Below are 18,023 nucleotides of genomic sequence, written 5' to 3'. Positions count from 1 at the left end.
GTCTACAAAGGCTAAGATCAGGGACAGAGCTGCAATGAGCACCTGCCATTTCTGCCACATATACCAGAGATGAAAGTCTCTTTCCTCAGTACTGTAGCTAACATAATAGTATTCTAGGTAGCCAAGAATTGATTTGAAACTTCTGAGCATTAAGCGATTAAATTAAGACAGACCAACCTTCCGATCAGCGATGTAGAGGGCTTCAGCCAATTTGGCAAAATTTTCATTGATGTGAACTGTCTGCAGTCCTCTTCCATCAGCAGCCAGACGTTTGTCTAATGGAATTGTATAGCCCTAGTGTGAAAGTAGGGAGAAACAACAGTTACAAAAGAACAACAATAGGTTCTTTAAGTTAGATGTAAATGTCCATTTGGACAAACATTTAGTTGCCGTTCTTTTTCTTACATCTTTCTTCACAATTATGTAATATCAGCAGAGTAGCTAATGCTGAATGCTTTGAGTGAAAGACTGTTTAGGCATTTTACATCTATGGTCTCATTTAAACTTCAGATACACATAATAACACTGGTAACATTGTTTCCATTTAACAGATGAAGATACTGAAGTAGAGACCTTAGGTCATGTACCCAAGGTCATACAGTAGATAAGTGAGTGAGCTAGGGTTTAAACTTGGGCAGTGTGACTTCATAATCTGAGAAAATAGATTCTCATATTAATAACTGTGTATTATCATAAAAGAAAATCACTATCAAATAGCTAAATAGTTGTTCCTCACGTAAACACAACAGTCGACTAAGTTATTAAAACCATAGCATATAGGCAGTTTAATCTGTACTGTTTCAATGACTCATCAGATTCTTGCAACCCTGTAGGTTTTAGTAAACAGAGAAAGAGTGAAGTTTGCTAGACAACTGAGATTCTGGATTTTGAAATTTTGCATCCTATTCAAGGAATGTGCTTGAACACCCATCTAACTTCCAGGCATACCTAAATTCTTCCAGAGTTGACTAGGCTCCCAACTGCTGACGTTGGTCCATGGTATTTATTCCAAATGCAAGGAAATATTACAGGATCAGCTCAAGATACCACATAGTTACATACACATTATTCAACTCAAATTAGACCATTCCACAAACTTTTTGCTTTAGGGTGAGCACAAAACTTCCTTTAAGGAATAATTTATATTTAATCTGTAGGTTAAAGGGTCTTCTACACTCATCAAAAACAGAATCATAAAATAAGATTTGGGGAAAAAGGAAACAGTGATTAGGAAATTTATTCCATATCATTTGGCAGATTCTTCCTGACTCTTTGGCAATTAATAATGATATAAAGGGTGTAAACATATTACACAGGCAATGTTATACACAGAAAAATGTTAACAAATGAAAGGACTGAATATAAACAAACATTTTCGTTGTTTTGTAATATGGTCATTTAAACTGATTTAATTCTGAAATAATTTGATATAAATTTGTATTTTCCAAAGAATACTATTTTTCACTGATACGTTACATTATTCTAACTATTCCTTTTCAGTGTACTTCTGATAACTACAATTCTCAAAAAATCTACATGGTATTCATGTGCTTAGCATACTAACATCTCTATTACATTAAAATAAAGTCACATAATTTGGGTATTTCTTTTTGAAAACATTCAATTAGGTGAGACGCTAGGTTTCAACAAAAGTTATCAAGGCTAAAGCTCCTTGGGTGTTTTCCAGTAGGTTCTAATACTGATTTTGTGAAAACTTATTTACCTTTGCATTTTTCCAGTTTGAAATGCAAGGAGGAATCTTCCATTCTTGTTGCTCCTTCACAGTCATCTGAGTTGAGAAAGAGTAGAAGAAGACTCATTTTTAGATTTTTGTAATCTAGCTAAAAACTCAAGTGCCATTTTTCACTTCAAAGACAGCTCAATATACACTGACATATGGACGGATTTAGTCAAAGACCAAAAACCTCATTTGCTTGGTAGCACTACATACTATGATCCCGTTCATAAATTCTAGCAATAACTATTATAAAAAAAAAAAATGAAAAAAATCTATAAATTATTTTTGACATTTACAAATGTTGGTTAGCATTTTTTCATAGTTAAGGTGAGGTTGCTTTTTTGTCAGTTGAAAACTTGTTCCTCCAGTTAGGTAATAAAACATACCTAAAAAAAGATGCTAAGGTTATTAATCAGATATCTAATCACCCCAGGTACTTCCTGTAGTTATAACATCCTTCATGTCAAATAGCAGATTCTACTCATTCCATTAAAAGCAGGGGCTAGGGTAACAATAATAAAACCAATAGCTAAGATTTAACATGCATTCTCATAAGCACACAGAAATTACACATTGTAATTTTGAGTGGGTCCCTACTTGATCTTAAAAAACAAATGAAGGGCCTCCCGGGTGGCGCAGCGGTTGAGCGCTTGGTTGCGAAGCTGCCCGCAGCGTCTGCAGTGCTGCTTTGATCCCTGGCCGCCGGGTGAGGGTCTCACATGGCGTGCAGACATCTCCTGCCGCCCGCTGCGCCCCTCAGCAGTGTATTTCGCTGGTCTGTCTGTTCTGTTCCCCGCTCTGGCTCTGGTGAATTCTCTCACCCTCCCACACTTCTGACTGTACCCAGTGCTTGTATAAATAAATTAAAAAAAAAAAAAAAAAAGTGTTCTGACAGCAGAGAGCACACAATTTAAAAAAAAAAACAAAACCAAATGAAGGGCCTCCCCAGTGGCGCAGCAGTTGAGCGCTGGGCTGCAAAGATGCCTGCAGCCTCTGCAGCGCCAGTTCGATCCCTGGCCGCCATCCCACATGGCACGCAGACCTCTCCTGCTGTGCCCGCTGCTCCCCTCAGCAGTGTACTTCATCCTGCCTATTCTGCTCCCCGCTCTGGCTCTGGTGAATTTGCTCAGAATTCTGAGCATGCTTCTGACTGTACCCAGCGCTTATATAAACAAACAAATAAATCTTTAAAACAACAACAAAAACAAATGAAGAAAACAGTAAGTGTGATGAGATGTACCTGTACAGCCACCTATTCTTTATTCTGCAGGAGATTACATATTAATAATCATGAATATAAATAAAGATTTTAGACTACAGCAGATATTACCTTTCGGCTGGGAGAATGCATGACAGGTGCAGGAGGAGAAGGTGGTCCTCGGGGAATTTTCTTATTAATCCTGAAGAACAAACCAATCAGAAAGTGACTGATATATATATACACATACATAATTTCCTTTAGTTAACATGTTTCAAATCTCCCTGTCTCATTTTTATTAGGTAAAACTTTATATACATATACAAAGATATACACAACACACACAAAAGTAGAGAATGTGTATACAGAATGTCCATATTATCGTATACCAATCACTCAGCTTCAAGAATTAATAAAACATGGCAAACTTTGTCATAATCACTACCCACCTCATCTCCACAATATCATTATCATTTTAGAGTGGAATTACTTTTTTAAAACAACTTTATTGAGGTAAATTCACTTGCAATTACATCACAATCAAGATAGTGAACATACCCATCATCTGCAGGTCTGCACATGCTTGCCTATCCCCGCTGTTCCTCTCAGTGCCACTCTGTCCTTGCCTTCCTCCCTACAGGCAACCATTGATCCACTTCCTGTCACTATGCATTTTCTAGAGCTTTGTATATAACAGAAACATACAGTAGATACTTGTTTTTGTCTGGCTTCTTTCACTCAGCATAATTATTCTGAGATTTATTCATGTTACTGAGTATACAATAATTTATCCCTTTTTATTTTTTAAAAGATTTATTTATTTATTTATACAAGCACTGGTTACAGTCAGAGGCACGGGAGGGTGAGAGAATTCACCAGAGCCAGAGCAGAAAGCAGAGCAGGCAGAATGAAGAAGTACACTGCTGAGGGGAGCAGTGGGCGGCAGGAGAGGTCTGAGCGCCATGTGGGACCCTCGCCCGGCAGCTGGGGATCGAACTGGCGCTGCAGACACTGCGGGCAGCTTCGCAACCCAGTGCTCAACCACTGCGCCACCGGGGAGGCCCCCAATTTATCCCTTTTTACTGCTTTGTAGTATTTCATGTGTAGAAGTTCCTAATTTATTATCATTCACCTGTTGATGGGCAAATTGGGATGTTTTTCATCTTTGATATCTTTTTAAAGAATAGTGGTTCAGGGCCTCCCTGGTGGCACAGGCAGTTGAACGCAGCACTGTGAAGCTGTCCGCAGCCTCTGTAGTGCTGGTTCAATTCCTGCCGGCCACACAGCAACCTGTATGGTGTGGCAGACCTCTCCTGTCTCGCCCACTGCTCTCCTCAGCAGTGGATTTCAGTCAGCCTGCTTGTTCTGTTCCCCGCTCTGTCTCTGGTGAATCCTCTCACCCTCCTGCACATCTGGCCTGTACCCTGGCTCTTGTACAAATAAATAAATCTTAAAAAAAAAAAAAAAAAAAGAATAGTGGTTCATTCTCATGAAAAAACCTACTTACTTGAACCTTGGTGGCTCCATTGGATCTTTCTGCATTTCTACCATCCGAATGACCCTCTGTTTAGCCCCAGAATTGAAAGCCACTCCTTGTTGAGATGGTGTGTATCTGAAGAATGCAGATGAAACTAAAGTTGTAACACTTCATGTTTTTAACAGATATTTTTCTTCTATTACAACCCTAAACTGGAATACATTGTCAATTCCTTTCACAAAGTACTAATAGAAAACTGTAAAATATTTAGGCAGAACAGATAACATGGAGATAAGAGAGCCAACAGCAATACTAAGTTATAAGCAAAATGTAAACCACAGTCACATTACTGTGCAAATAATCTATCCCTGTCCATTTTCCACCATGGAAGGCAATGTTCAATTTCACAGATAAGAGGTCTAGAAAATGGTACCTATTTTTTAAGTCTGCATTTGAAGAAATAATGCCCCATAATATTCTCAGCAGGCAACTTACAGTTAGTTTTTGACTAATCATAGGTTGTGAAACTGAGAAAGAATAATGGTATCAGCCCTACCAGCTCTGCACTTTTCCTTAATATTTATCTGTGACTCATCCTTCCACAAAAAGATTTAGCTCACTGAAACCCCTCAAAACTTGTAATACTTCTAAGGATGCTTATTACTATATAATGACATTAATGATTATTAATTATATATTAATACATTAATATACATCACCATTATGTTATAAGACAGTATTACATAAAATTATCAATATATTAATATTGCTTCTGATATTAACTACTATATATAATAGAATACTTATTATATATAAACAGAAAACTATAAATAATAATTATGGCTTGGATGACAGGTCATAAATAATTCTTAGTTTCTAAAAAAAATATTTTAAAAACATGAGCTATTATTTTAAAAATGGATACTTAAAAAAAATTTCTGCTTTCAATTGTCTGTACAGAGTCAATAGGCTTCAAAGTCATTGTTTAAAAAATTGCATTTGTGACTAAGTAGGAGAGTGAAAAATAGTACTAGGTCCCCCAGCCCCAATCATGTCTGATGTGGCACTAAAACATTCAGGCATGATTCATACCTGATATACTGAGCAGGAGCCAGTTTATCAGCTGCTCGAACTGGCATGGCTGCAGCAACCTTCTGTGATACAGATTTTTCTAAGGCTACCCTTGTCTTTTCTGTTATCTGAAATAAGAAATATCACATTGATGGTTTGGAAGTTAATGAAGATGTAAAAAGTCATCTGAAATAATTATATGTACCAATTTCCTGTTACCTCTTTAATGGCCTCTTCATCTGGTCTTTGCAGGTCTGGGTCATCTGCATTCATGACCTCCTTAGGAACCAGGTCAGTGTATTTGCTATAAATGACCTAAAATATTCAAACACAAGAAGGCTTAAGAAAAGCAGAGAATGAAAAGAAGCAACCTCATTAAGTCATTTCAGAAGTTAAAATGTCCTCTCAGCACACTCATAAATTTAGGACACAGATTTTGTCTTTTAGATTCTAAAACCAGGGAAGCTTAAAATATAAACACAAATTGTTGCCCTGGCTATATAAGTTAATAATTTTCCTCTGGCCTCATGCATTTAAATTATTTGATTCATATTGGAATCAAATCATTAACCAAATAATCAAGTCATTAACCAAATAAATTGTGCCAACAAAAGCTTATGCATCAGTGATCCCTATTTTTGAAGCTCACTAGGACTTGAAATTAATGATGATATAAATTGACTATAGAACCATTAACTTGAATCACAAGTTTATCAGAATATAAGTTGGGTTACAAAATAATTTCTAAATTCAGTGGGTCTGGAATATTTCACTGACCTTACCCTACTGATAATGTTTGTCTTTTCTCACCTCTTCTGACTAAGAAAATGATTATGTGTCTCGTCAAAAAACCAGAATACTTTCCTCTATTGAAAAAAAAGAAAGAAAGAAAAGGAAATATATTCTATATACATAACTTATTTTACACCCATTCTCCAAATTTAGGACTGCTATCTGGTTTCTACTAGGCTCAGCATGGCTTTTATTTGACGGACCTGCTGTGGTAAGCCCTGACAAAGAGAAGTATTATTTTTAAGTCCCTCTATGCTCAAATAGTTTCATGAAAACTTACATAACAGATTTTATAGGCAAAAGAGGAACTAGAAATTAAATAATTTAGTGAGAACTTCTTTGACACACGTACAGGGAAGGACAATTTATGAATATGAAAGGAAACTAAATTCCTGGGCACCTGAGATATCAAAACAATTTTCTGCAGAAGAAAACTATTTATTGTGATAAGTCAAAATCTTGTATAACTAACTAATTTGTCAATAGGTTCTTGGAAACTGGCTTAAAGCAAAATCACTTATAAGGAAACTAGGACCTCAAGTAACATTATTTTGTTAAATGTCGGCAGGAATTGTTCTTTTCTCATCAGTGATAATATCGAAATGATGTTGTATTGAAAAATAATTCTAGGATGTGCTCTAATTACCTTGTGCCATATGATATTCCTTAAAACAGTTTAAAAGAAATGTATGCTATTCTTAATTTCTTACTTCAAACAGTGCGGTAAGTACTTGACCTAAAAGATACGATCTGGTTTTGCTACAGATTCAAGCTCCCCTGTCTTTCTTACTCCCTGATTTATTATACTTTAGTCACATGGGTTCTTCCATTTTTCTTTTTTGTCTTTCTTCTTCCTTTTTTCAAACAACATGCTATCCCCCAATTCTGGGTCTTTACAGTGGGCCATTGTAGAACTATTTACAATTCTTCAAGTGGGTGACACATGTGTTGGTTAGACCTTCCTGGACTACCCTCACTAAGTTGCAAACTCTCCTCACACAATCATTCAGTGATACAGCACTTTATTATCTTCAAAGCACTGCTCTCAGCATGAAATTAATTTTATATATTATTTATTTTTTATCCACCTCTCTATTAAAGGAATAATAACAATAACTATTATTACAGAACTAACATTTATTAAGAACTTATTTTGTGTTACCGTTAACCTTCACAGCAACCTGTGAGGTATGCGCAATGAATATATCTACACTACTGACAAAGAATCTCTTACTCACTTAAGTATCTCTAGTGCCTATATCAATGTCTGGTCACAAGAGGCATTCAGTAGAATTTTTCTATACAAATGAATGAATAAATGAATTTTAGTGATGTACTGTATCATAATAATGGTACCTGTATTTCAGGTCCTACAGAATATTTTATAAAAAGCTATAATTTCTCAGTAAATATTATGTTATGAAATATAGACTAAAATATCTAGCTTGTTTTTCTCAGGAAAGAGAAAAGAATCAAGTAAGAAAGCAACAGATGATTTACCACAAACATGTACTATTGACAAGTGGCTGCAGTCTCACCATCCTCTCGGAACGTTCATTTTGGAAGGAATCTAAAGCCCACTTAGTGAGAAAAGTGAGGCTCAGTACATTAAGCTCCCACAGCTAATAACCGACTCCAAAAGTCTTATTTCCTTTACAAATGAAAAAATTTATACAAGAATTTAAAATTAAATAATGATACTCTAGAAAATAATATCAAGACTATGAAGAGTTAATTACTTTTACACAGCAATCATTATGGGAAGGGATTCTAAGTAAATGGCTCCCTGGTAGTCATATATGCTCAACATAAAGTTTCAGTACTAATTTAGCTTACAAGAGCCATTTGCTGCTACTTATTTAGGTATTCCAAAGTTAATAACCCTTTAAATGAGCATCAATAAGATTCCAGCATCTTTTCACAAAGCTGAGTGAAGGACATCTGAAGAGCAAGATCCCTCCATGGTAATTAACTATAAAAACCTACATTTTTATTGTCTGAAAACCCAAATTTTTATTGCCTGAAGAAACTCACTGTATACCAGGAGGCAAAGGGCTGAAGAGGGTTAACAGAAACATGCACCATACTCTCAAAGGTACCACAAGTACATATGAGCTTTGTGAAAAAGGAAGAAACAATAATTCATCTGTGAAACATCTTTTTGTTACAGAAAAATTGGAAAAGGACAGGACTAAATGGATAAGCCTATCAAGATATTCACCATTTAAGAGGTGAAAAGACGATCTTTAGGCTTAGCTAATTTGTGAAATTATACAAGCAAAGTACAAATAATTTATTTTGGGTTCAGTTAAAAGTTGTGGGACTTTTTCTTTTAGGGGAGAGTTGAAGACATTCTTTTAGGTAATATTTTCTATGTAATTATTTCAGAAGGAAATGTAAATATAAGGCTGTTTTAAGAGTTATCAATCAAGTCACAACTGAATGACAACTTGGTAGAAAGTCTTTTTTTTTTTTTTTTTTTTTAGATTTATTTATTTATACAAGAGCCAGGGTACAGGCCAGATGTGCCGGAGGGTGAGAGAATTCACCAAAGACAGAGCCAGGAACAGAACAGGCAGACTGACGTAATACACTGCTGAGGGGAGCAGTGGGCAAGGCAGGAGAGGTCTGCTGCGCCATGTGGGTTACTCCCTGGTTGGCCAGGATCGAACCTGTGCAGCAGAGGCTGCAGACAGCTTCACAGTGCAGCGCTCAACCGCCTGCACCACCGGGGAGGCCCGGTGGACAGTAAGTCTTACACAAGGTATTTACACTACATGCAGAGAGATCAATGGCCTTAGATTGCTTGAGAATATCACCCCTGGAAATCTTGTTTTGTTCTTCACTTCTCAAATTCAGAACTAGCATTTTCCATTATTGTTCTTTTACTAATAACATCTCAGTGAGAACTCCTTGGTTTCTGAAGAATACCAGAGCACTCTGAAATAAATCCGAAATCTTTAGAGTACAAATTCAATAATCTAATCAGACTTTTCACACTATGTCAAGTACTTTGCATATTTTGAATTTCTTAAATCCTATTTTGTATATTCAATTGACAATTCCTACTTCTAAAACAAGAAAATTAGAGGTTTTAAAACAGGGTATTGCAGCCACTTCTAACTCCACTCTGGGGTCTTTGTAAATAATGGGAAGTGTTTCTGGTTAAGACAGTGGGGGGGAGGAGTGGAGGCACTACTGGCAATTAACAGGTTAACTCAATTATGTTAAAAAAACTCTGCATGTTCCAAGTTCCAATCAATAAGTGTCTCCCCAACTCCAAGTGCAAAGACCTAATGAGTACTCAGTTAATGCTGAATTATAAAATGCATTCAAAACCTTCACACCTTAATCCATTCACTTAAAAAATATTAAAGTACCTATGTATTAAATTTGTGCAAGGAATTCAAATGTATATTCCAGTTAGTAAGAAAACACATCAAGCAGAAACACTGTCTCTCTTCTTTCTTTTTTTTTTTTTTAAAAAAAAGATTTACTCATTTATTTATGCAGAGAAGAACGGGGGTGTAGGCCAGAGGTGCAGGGGGTGAGAGGATTCACCAGAGCACTGTCTCTCTTTTCAAGTCACTGAGTGTGCTATAATTTTTAAAAAATCTTCACCGTGCTTGTTTGTTTTTTCTTCAAGACTGTATTTTTGTAAAAGCAGTAAAAGGATTTTACAAAATCCTAAAAGGAAGTAACAAGGTTGGGATTAGTATGAACTCTAGAGTGGTATCTCTATAACTACCATTCTGGAGTTCAGTTCCAATGGTTACATTGTAGACAAACATGTAAGACTTTCACTTTAAAGACCTTACTTGGTTAGAATACTGAAATCTAAAAAGAAATAGTTCAGTTTCAACAGTTTCCACTCTATTTTTAAAACAAAATAATTATTTAGCTATTTAATTTTGTATAAATAAAATCATTATATTGAATAAAAAAGAAAAAATTCTCAGACATTCCCTAGAAATTTTACAAAATTCATGGCTTTTAATCTTGAAAAATAATTGCAAAATGGGTTCAAACTATTTCACTCAAAATTAGATACCTGCCAGTACAAATTATTGTCCTACAAGGTTGCCTTTAAAAAAAAAAAAAAAAAAAAAAAAGAGAGGAGACAGCATATGCCAATAAACAGTCATTACACCACAGGAAATAAGCACCAAAACAAAGGCAGCTGGAGCCAACAGAAGGCCAGTAGGGCACATATTTTTCCTTTTGCAGCAGGAGTAGATGGTAACTCCTTACTGGTTCCAGGAATAGTGGTTTTCTGTTAAACAATGAAAACTGCTATTCCTCCAACAAACACTGATGAATGCCTGTGATTCAAGCTGTCAGGCAAATAAAGTTAAAATCTCTGTCCTCAAAGAGATTATAGTCAAATGACATAGACCGCTAGTGAATGAATAATTACAACAAAAAGTAATGACTGCTACTACAGATTAAACACAGATAATGGGGAAGAACGACGCCCAATCTAGCTAGGGAAGATTAGAGTGTATCCTGGAAAAATAAAGAATAAGTTGAGATTTGAAAGCAATAGGATTTAGTCAAATAATTGTGAGAAGGTGTTCCCTGGCACAGAAAGGCATGCAGTGGGAAGTTTCCAAGTAAGAGAGAGCACACCATACTAGGGAGGTACAAGTAGTTCCTTATGGTAGACATTTACATGAAATGCCTGAAGTTTTTTCTTCTTACAACTACCTACAATAGTGATTATTTTGTATTGAAAACTCATAGAATGGCTAAAACTGGATTTTTTATTTTTGAATTTCATTATTCTGATCATGAGTGTTGAGGCTAGGCTAGAAAGGTAAGCAGGGGGTTAAATTATGTCATAAGGATGTTGTTTTTTTCTTATGACAAAGGCCATGGAAAAAAGCACACACCTGTTTGTGTATCTACAGTGGAGAGAGAAAGAAATACAAACATGGATGAATTTGTGTTTTCAGGCATGCAAGACAAATGTGAAGGAAATGGATTGTGTTGCAATCCATTACTGTGCTGCAGTTAAGTTAATTAAGACGTGAGGGCCTGAACTAAGTAACAGAGAAAAGAACACACTTGAGAAATGTTAAGGAAATAGGAGAAACCATGGCAACTAAACATGTGGAGGGTCTGAGAGAAACACGTAAGAATGGAGGGCCTCCCTTGTGGTGCAAGGGGTTAAGACGCAACCTATGAAGCTATCTGTAGTCACTGTAGCACAAGTTTGATCCCTGGCCAGGCAGGGAGCTACCCACATGGCGCGGCAGACCTCTCCTGTCTCGCCTGCTGCTCCCCTCAGCAGTGTATTTCAGTCAGTCTGCCTGTTCTGTTCTCCACTCTGTCTCTGGTGAATCCTCTAACCCCCCCCCACAACCCCCACACCTCTGGCCTGTACCCCAGTTCTTGTACACATAAATAAATCCTAAAAAAAAAAAAAAAGAATGGAATGACTGCTAGGCAAAGGTTTTTTTAGAGAACTTACTGGCATTATTTGATTTGGAATTTTAATGTGCTTTGACCCAGTAAGTCCACTGTTAAAATAATTTATTTTAGGGGCCTCCCTGGTGGTGTAGGGGTTAATGTCTCAGCACTATTAGGCTGTCACCACCTGCTGTGGCATGAGTTTGGTCCCTAGCCAGGGAGCTAACCGGCATGGCACAGCAGACCTCTCCTGTCTTGCCTGCTGTTCCCCTGAGCAGTGTATTTCAGTGGATCTGCCTGCTCAGCTCCCCACTGTCTCTGGTTAGTGCTCTCACTCCCACACCTCTAGCCTACACCCCAGTTCTTGTATGCATTTAAAAAAATAAATCTTAGAGAAAAAAATTTTTTTTTAATAAAGATTGCGGCTTTAATTAATTAATTAATTAATTAATTATACAAGCACTGGGTACAGTCAGAAGCGTGGGAGGGTGAGAGAATTCACCAGAGCCAGAGCAGGGAGCAGAACAGGCAGACAGACAGAGGACACTGCTAAGGGGAGCAGCGGGCGGCAGGAGAGGTCTGCGCGCCATGTGGGACCCTCCTCCGGTGGCCGGGGAGCAGCCGGGGATCGAACCAGCGCTGCAGAGGCTGCGGGCAGCCTTGCAACCCAGCGCTCAACCGCTGCGCCACCAGGGAGGCCCGAGAAATAATTATTTTATACACTCACATGCAAAAAGATGTTTATATATTTATCTTGAATAAAGTACTGTCTGTGAAGCTAAAAAACTGGAAACCACCAATACCTAAAAGAATTTCATATAGATTATTAAAAAAAATGAAGTACACCTATATGTACTAACAAAAATCTTCAAACCACATTAAATATAAAAAGCAAGTCAAAGGAAGTTATTTATGAGTAAAGGAAATTTCATTCAAACAAACAAAAAAGAGATGTCTATGTTTGTGTGTGTGTGTATGTGTGTGACTAAAATACAAGAACAACAATATCTAAATACACAATGAAAGTGTGGAAAGATATGTATTATCATAGTAACAATAGTTACCTTTGGAAAGTAAAGTGAGAGAAGTAGGCAGTACCGTATATACTCAGGTACTTTTGGCATCTTTTACCATGAGAGTATATTATTTGTGTAATTCAGGAAAAAAAAAATCAAAGGGCAAAAATAACTCCTAGCTTGTAGCACAGTCAATTAGGATATCATTTCTATTCACCGAGTTAGAGAACAGAGAAGGTATATTAAGTGGAAAATTACGCATTTAGTATTAGATTTAAGAGTAGTACTTTGGGGAAATCTAGATAGATCTGCCTCTGCAGGCAGGAAGACAGATATAAGGACCTAGAGTCCAGGAGACAAAACTGGGCTGGAAATACAGATTTTACAATCATCAGCATATGAGTGGCAATTTTGGTAAGGGAATAAATTATATATTTGAGAATGTTGTAAGAAGAAAGTCTTAAGAAATCTTTGCCAGAGAGCTATCTCAGTTGACTGGCCGAGGTAAGGCCACTGCAGTGAAATGAAAAGTAAATGGAAGGGGAGGAAGCAGAGAGACCAGAAAAAAAATCTTGCAAGAAGCTTGAAGGAAACTGAAGAAAATTAGGTTGAAATTCTTCAGTGGTAGCTGGACAGAGCCTTGGGGGTATTCAGGGAGCAATTTTTCTTTCAAAGGATAATAAAAGGAAGCATCTTCAAGTGTTAACAGGAAGGAGCCAGTAGAAGAGGAGAGGTGAAAATTATCAGGAGAGAGGAAGGAATGAGATGCAGGACACACCTGAATACACATGGCAAGATCATGTTTGAATAGAAGAGATACCTTATAGAGACAAAATGAAAAGTCAAAGGGAATAAAAGGCAAATTCTGGATAAAGCAAGCCAACAATTTCTTCCAGGGGAAGTCACCTAATAAACCGAGACGGAATGGAGAGGATTGAGAGTCAAAGCTTTGAGGAAGAGCAAGGAAGCCCAGTTGAAACCTGAGATACAAAGTTGCAAGAATGCTTAATTGTTTTCCCCAAAACTCAGCAGCCATGATGCAGGAACAAAGGATGAGTTTTCAATGGTGCTTTAAAGACAATAAAATGAAAATATTTAAGGGAGAGAGCTACTGAAGGCTCGCGAATATTTTCAATTCTAAAAAGATCTTGAAGGAAAATGAAATTTGCAGTATCCTAGGTCTTTGAAGTATCTGTGCAGTAGCCTATATCTTATTAAAAACAGTTCATTGGCTCTGAATGTAGCTGCTGTGTGATAAGATTATTTAAAGTAAATTTAATTTTTGGTTTTTGGATTACTTTGTGAGCAGGGTCATCCTAAATCTGTATAGCAAGTGCCAGTTTTATACTTAAAGCAAAGAAATCTTTGTAATTTATTATATTCAAATGAACTATTAAAATAAGTATATATGTAGGTATTTTTTAAGTACATGGAGGAAATCATAAGAAACTACAGACACAATTAAATTTTAATTTTTGTTTAGGGTGCTAGGATTGTAGATTTCAAACAATTTGCTAGCATTTACAAAATATTAGTACTATAAAATCATTTTTAAAATACAAAGCAAATAAGTAAAAATTCTAAGAATATATACAAATCATCATCAATTTGGGGGATTTCAAGAAAAGTCAGTGCTGATATGAAGTTATAATAGGTATTACTAAAAATATATTTTAATAACTATTTTATCTTCAGTAAGCCTAAATATAATGCTGCTTTTCATACAAAGTAATTGGTCAGAGATTTATCATTTCCACATAGTTTTTAAAGAACTTCTTCACAAAATATTTAACAATTAGGAAGAAAATCAGTGAGGACATACCTTGTCTTTTGACTGTCCTTGTCGAGCAATTGCATCATATTTGATTTTCCCTTCGGCATCAACTTGAATGGCCAGTGCATTTGACATTTTTTTCTTTCGTCCCATATCCAGTGGATACTGGGCCACATGGATCTCTGGAAAAGCACCTCCATCTCCAAAATCCTATATATTGAAAAAATATAAAAAGGATATAATAATTTGAGATTCAAGATATGGTCATTCTTATATACAATTATTGAACTCTCATTATACTAGATGCTAGAGATATGGCAGTAAATAAGAGGTTCCTAATCCTGTGGGTAGTACCTTGTAGTCAACCAAGCTGAAATAAATGCCTTGAAAGTAATAAAAGAACTGGGAAGAGTGGCCACTTCTAATAGTGATAGGGATAGCCCTTAAAAAGTGGTGAAATGATCTAAAAAACTAAATGATGAGAAATCAGTCCTTGGATGATCTGACGGGAGCATTTTCTTGGCTGATCAAATAGCAAGGTGCTGCTGCAAGAATGAGTTTGGCATGCTTTGGGAAAGGAGAGTCCAGTGGCTATAGCTTACCCCAGACAGATACAGAGGTGACAAGCTTACAAGGGTAAATATATACACCACATTATGAAAGGGCTTCTAGACCATGGCAAAGATTCTTGATTTTTATATATGTGGCAGGTAAGAAATCAGCGAAATGTTTAGGATGAAGGAAAGATTTTCGGTTTTAGCATACATAATTTTCTTTTTTTCTTTTTTGGTGGTTTTTTTTTAAATTTAAATTTTATTTTTATAGTCCCCATACAATTACAACCCTCTTATTTTGACCCCAAGCCCTCCTTTCCCCGCCCCTCACCCCCCATAGAGAGTCTCTGGTTCATAGTTGTTTGTTGATTTTGATATTTTCTTTCTTATATTCTTTTTCCTGGTCCCTTATTTAAGTTTTCTAGATTCCTGCTATGAGTGAGACCATCTGGTATTTTTCTTTTTCTTTCTGGCTTATTTTGCTGCGCATGATCCCTTCCAGCTCCATCCATATTGCTGCAAACTGCATGTGTTTATCTTTTTTGAATGCTGAGTTATATTCCATGGTGTATATGTACCACATCTTCTTGATCCAGTCATCTATTTTTGGGCATTTGGGTTGTTTCCAAAGCTTAGCTATTGTAAATAGTGCTGCTATAAACATAGGGGTGTAGGTGCTCTTTGGAATTGATGTTTCTGTGTCCTTTGGGTAAATACCTAGGAGTGGAATTGCTGGATTATATGGAAGCTCTATGTTTAGTAGATCAAGAAATCTCCACACAGCTCTCCACAGTGGTTGGACCAGTTTAGCATACATAATTTTCTTACTGAGGAAGAGGTCAAAGGATAGTTAGGGCCAAAAAATAGAGAATTTTCCTTGGAAGCCGATTTTAGTAACATCAGTGTTTCAAGAACAAATAGAGTTCCCACTCATTTACCATGAGTAAAGCAGTAATGTGATTGTATCTTATTATTCAGAAGAGAGAATTATGACTTTTAAAGTAGAACAAGTTGGTAACACCACCAAAAAATTAGATCAAATAAATATATGAATATTAAATATAATTTAAAAATAATTTTGTTAAAATTTAGCAATATTTGCTTAGCACCTTATCATAATTCACAAAATATAATTCACACCATACTATCTCATTTAATCCTTATATTTCTGCAACACTTTGTCTTCATTTGGAAAAAACTCGTTTAGAAAAGTGAAGTCATTTCCCCAAGGTCTCACTCAAGGCTAGCATATACACAGGACTTGAACCCAGATCTTTTGACTACAAAAAAATTCCTATTTTCTATTAATTGAAGTACCTTTCTTTTAGTTCCAAACATACCAATCAAAATGATTAACAGAGGATAGGGAACAATTAAAATTAATCATCTAGAGAGGGTTTAATAGGAAAATAATCTATGAAAATAACCACATTCATAAGACCGCCTCCTTTAAGAAATATTCCATTACATCCTGGATCTATGTGTTTTCCTAGATATAATACGCGTATTTGCTAAGGAAAGGTTTGAGAAAATTAAAAACAAATAAAGCTGAAGGAGTCAATTTCTTGTAAATATGGTAGAAAAAGTTAAAGCATTCCCAAGAAAGGTGCTACCTGTACCCAAGCCATCAATCTGACACATCCTCACACTTGTGAGAGTTTCTCAGCTATAACAAGCGTTTCAGAACTGCAGGTGTGGCATTAAACGGTCATTAAGTTTGCCAGAAAATCACAGCTCTTACTTGGAAAACCAGAACAAAATGCTTCCTTCTGCAGAACATTCACTCCCCTTAAGAAGTAGTCAATGTATCTCTAGATCAGCTGGCTATTTTGGTTTGATTTTCAAATAAACTGTTCTGTTCTCCCAGGATCTATGAAACCTCTGACAGTCAAGTATGACTTGAAAAAGCTAACAGTACTTGAATGTTATAATGCTGAAACAGAAGAAAGGATGAGATTTCTGCTGTATGTAAAATCATGTTTGCCTCACCCACTCTGCAATTACTGAGGTCAGACAGAGAACATCTATTATCAGGAGAGACACTTAACTCCTCTATACTAGTCACTATCTGTTTGCCCCACATAAGAAGCCATTACAGTCTCTCTGGTTTTTTATTTTGTTCTGCTTCTCAAAAATTGAATTATTAGTAAAAACAAAAGTAACAACAAAATTCCCTTAATAACTATAGTAAAACTGGCCTTCATGCTTTAGAAATAATATGGACCAGAGGGTAAATGAGGAAAAGACAAAAACAGGGACTATATTAGAAGACAAGATCTAGCTGGGTGTTCATCTTTTAGGGTCTCCAAAGAGTTCTGGAAGGTAGGGAAAATGACAAACATAGAAGAGGCTGAAAACACAGATGGCTTCTTGGAGGGTACTAATCAATAAGTTTCAATTCAATGAATACTTAGTTCTATGACCATCACTTGGTGGCATATGAAAAAAGTGAAGGGCACAAACCTTTCACATTTGCAAGTGAAAATCATAACCATATAAGGACAGAATATAATTATGTAAGTGATAAAATGAAAAAAAAACAAACAAACAAAAAAAAAAACCCCAAAACTGAATACAAAAATGAAAGGTATAGGCACTTAAAGATTCTTCATAGGACAGGCCATTTCTTGGGATGTGGAAGAGGTAAATTTGCAGGAATCAGAATGAATATGGGGAGAGAGACAAGAAGCTGCTTGATTAAAATAAAAGGATGTCTTGGGGAGGGGCAAAATAATTCTCAAATGTCTGTTTTTCTCCCATGATTAAAAAAAAGTGGTCAAGCATGGGAAGTCTTCCATGGAATCAGGGAAAGGCACATGCATTGAACTGATGTAGAGGATTGTAATTAGGAGGATAGGCACTGACATAGCAGTCTATCATTTAGGAAATAACCAGAGGCAAAAAAAAAAAAAAAAAAAAAAAAAAAAAAAAAAAAAATCCAGATTCTTTCTTTTCCTTCACTGCCTACAAATCAACCATTAAATTCTGTCC

General features: G+C 36.2%; 1 protein-coding gene across 1 annotated transcript in view; it reads right to left on the bottom strand.

Moving 5' to 3' along the window:
* Positions 1-18,023, bottom strand: part of SNW1 (SNW domain containing 1) — a gene marked incomplete at both ends in the record, with an annotated part of 33,947 nt that overhangs the window by 7,868 nt on the left and 8,056 nt on the right. The window contains 7 exons of the mRNA XM_084240303.1: positions 178-294; positions 1,724-1,789; positions 3,069-3,138; positions 4,444-4,548; positions 5,506-5,612; positions 5,704-5,799; positions 14,527-14,688. Coding sequence (XP_084096429.1) covers positions 178-294; positions 1,724-1,789; positions 3,069-3,138; positions 4,444-4,548; positions 5,506-5,612; positions 5,704-5,799; positions 14,527-14,688 — 723 coding nt within the window. The remainder of the gene's footprint in view (positions 1-177; positions 295-1,723; positions 1,790-3,068; positions 3,139-4,443; positions 4,549-5,505; positions 5,613-5,703; positions 5,800-14,526; positions 14,689-18,023) is intronic.

The sequence above is a fragment of the Talpa europaea genome, assembly GCF_964194135.1.
Source record: "Talpa europaea genome assembly, chromosome: 8".
NCBI lineage: Eukaryota > Metazoa > Chordata > Mammalia > Eulipotyphla > Talpidae > Talpa > Talpa europaea.
This window is presented reverse-complemented; position numbering and strand designations above follow the sequence as displayed.